The following is a 2,429-nucleotide window of genomic DNA, read 5'->3' as shown; positions in this document are numbered from 1 at the left end:
TGAGACACGTTCTATGGGAGACAGGGGAGAGCTCCCCTTGGCCAGTCCTGGAGCCCTGCCTTTCCTGTCCTTGGCTGCCAGGATCTGCATCAGGCAATGGCAAGAGTTGGTCAACAAGAAGGCGATACCCATCAACCAGGGCATCACTGATTGGCCAATGAAGGGATTGCACAATGGGAGAAGAGGATGGCTAACAGGATGCTGTCATCGGTCAATGGAAAGAGGTTGGCTGAGGGGGTGGGGTCACCAGTCACCAGGCAATGGCCATTGACCAATCAAGACACCACCCAAGGGGGGCATGGCAACCACCAGGCTCAAGCCACCATGGCCAATGGGACATGGACACTGGCCAACAGGAAGGCAGACACTGGCCAACAGGAAGGCAGACACTTCGTGATAGCCACCAACCCATGACGGTCAACCCAACCAAAACCAATGACCATCAAGGCACAAGATGGCTGCCAGTCCATCACATCTTCTTGACATGTTCCTCCAAGGCTTCCAATTCTTCCATCACCTCCTTGGACAGACCTTCTTCAAAGTTCTCCTCGTAGCAACGCCGTAACTCTTGGATTTCCCTCTCCCAAAACAGGCAAGAAACGTGCAAAAGATCAGTGTAGGAAACACTGGCAACATCACTGAGATCTAACGCATCTTCTCGAGGAACAAATCCCACCGGGGTTGATTTCATGTTGTCATCTCCTCCCACCCGACTACAAATCCAAGCGAGGACATGAGCGTTATGATTGAAACCTGGCCAAACAAATCGACCACCATCATCTTTGAGGAATCAGCTAATGTGGAAGGTACGCGGTAAACAGGTGCCTTCTCGTTCGCAGACGGCCAACCAAGGGGTGAGGTATTGCCTGATGTTGTAACCAAAGAAAGGGCGCATGGAGAAGGGGCTGTGCACTAGGCAGCAGCCTGGGAAAATGGCGGGGTCAAAGTGCAGTGAGGTCAGACATGGGGATGGGGATAGCAGAGTGGACGAAGTTGTGGGGTTGGTGAGGTGGTGGGATGTGGTTATGGGGCTGGTGGGACACCACAGTTGAGTGGATGAGGTTACGGGGTGGTGGGATGTGGTTATGGGGCTGGTGGGATGTGGTGACACCGGGATGAACAGAGACGTGGCCACCTGTAACCCAGTTAACGAGCCAGATGAGGTCACCAAAGACAGGGTGAGTGGGGACACCGGGAGGGCGAGGTCACTGGGAGCGCAGGGCTATGGGGTGGGGCTGACCGGTGTGCTTGGCAGCAGCAGTGGCCTCACTCCTCATGGCGCTTCCAACGAAGACCGCATGGTGCCAGTTGAAGGCCTCATAGACCAACAGCACTCCTACCAAAAAGAATCGCCACCATCATGGACCATCTCAGCCAATAACACAGCAGGAAGGTCCAGGTGAAGGGGCGTGGCCTTACCTTCGGGTCTCTACCCTCCAAAAATGATGGCGTTGATGAGGACGCCCTCGGGGTCTTCCCAAGCAGGGTCTATGATTGGACAATGTCCAGCCGGGGCGCAGAAATGAGGGTTGAGATGGGCGCACGGTTGAGGGTCACCTAAAGATGTTGACCAAAGTCAATGGTTTGGAAGGGGGTCAACCATCTGGCAATGCTGCCGCGGTGAGGTTCTCCAAGAGGTCTTACTCAGTGTCCAAGGTTGACCTAACCAAGAGGTCAGGGTGGTACCGGGGCTCAAAGGTTCCATGATGCCCTCCCAGTAGACGCCACTGTCGCTGGTTTGGCCAACACTGGTGAAGAGGGTGTTGCGACGGATGGCGAGCATGGCGCTGGGGTTGGTACACATGGAGGTCCCTGGTCCTATGCCAAAAAAACCTGTCTCAGGGTTGGTAGCGTGGAGGCGGCCTGGAGGAGAGGGCAGAGATAACACCGGGGGGTCAAGCGGACGCCGGGGAGCAGGGGAACCCAACGGTCTTGGTGCCACCACGGTCAAGAGAACCCAAGGGTCTTGGATTCACCACAGTCAAGAGAACCCAAGGGTCTTGGGGCTCCCACTCCAAATATAAAGGAACCCCCAAAAGAAACATGCCCCACACCCTTTCTGGCATCTGGGCATCATCTTTGGCATCAAACTTCATCCAGGCGATGCAATGGATGTGCCAACCAGGCAGGGCTGGGGTCATCATGGCCAGGTTGGTTTTGTCGCAGGCACAGGGGAAAGCGGCTGCCAGGTACTGCTTCCTGCCCACCGGGTCTGTCACCCTTAGGATCTTGGAGGGACACAACTAATTTGGGGGGATGGGTCAGGGACCCAGGTGGTCAGGGAGGGGCACCCCAACCTCCCCCCAAACCCTCAAGATCCCCCAAAACCATTCAAGAGCACCTAAACCCCCTCCAAGACCCTTTCAGACCCCCAAAACCTTCAAATCCCCACAAAACTGCCCCAAGACCCCCCAAAACCCCCTAAAATT

The 2,429-nt window shown here is 55.6% G+C and overlaps 1 protein-coding gene across 1 annotated transcript; it reads right to left on the bottom strand.

The window, feature by feature from the left end:
• Positions 1-469: 469 nt before the first annotated feature.
• LOC104168588 (phosphoenolpyruvate carboxykinase [GTP], mitochondrial-like) lies at positions 470-2,243 on the bottom strand (the record flags this gene model as incomplete). The annotated part of the gene is given in 5 exon segments (XM_009709214.1): positions 470-924; positions 1,241-1,336; positions 1,420-1,557; positions 1,645-1,865; positions 2,080-2,243. Coding segments are annotated over 5 exon segments (1,074 nt in total), but the record flags the coding sequence as incomplete, so codon positions are not given.
• Between the last annotated feature and the right edge of the window lie 186 nt (positions 2,244-2,429).

The sequence above is a fragment of the Cariama cristata genome, unplaced genomic scaffold (genome assembly GCF_000690535.1).
Source record: "Cariama cristata isolate BGI_N322 unplaced genomic scaffold, ASM69053v1 scaffold43561, whole genome shotgun sequence".
NCBI classification, from domain to species: domain Eukaryota; kingdom Metazoa; phylum Chordata; class Aves; order Cariamiformes; family Cariamidae; genus Cariama; species Cariama cristata.
Note: the sequence above shows the minus strand (reverse complement) of the source record. Positions and strands in the feature narration are given on the sequence as shown.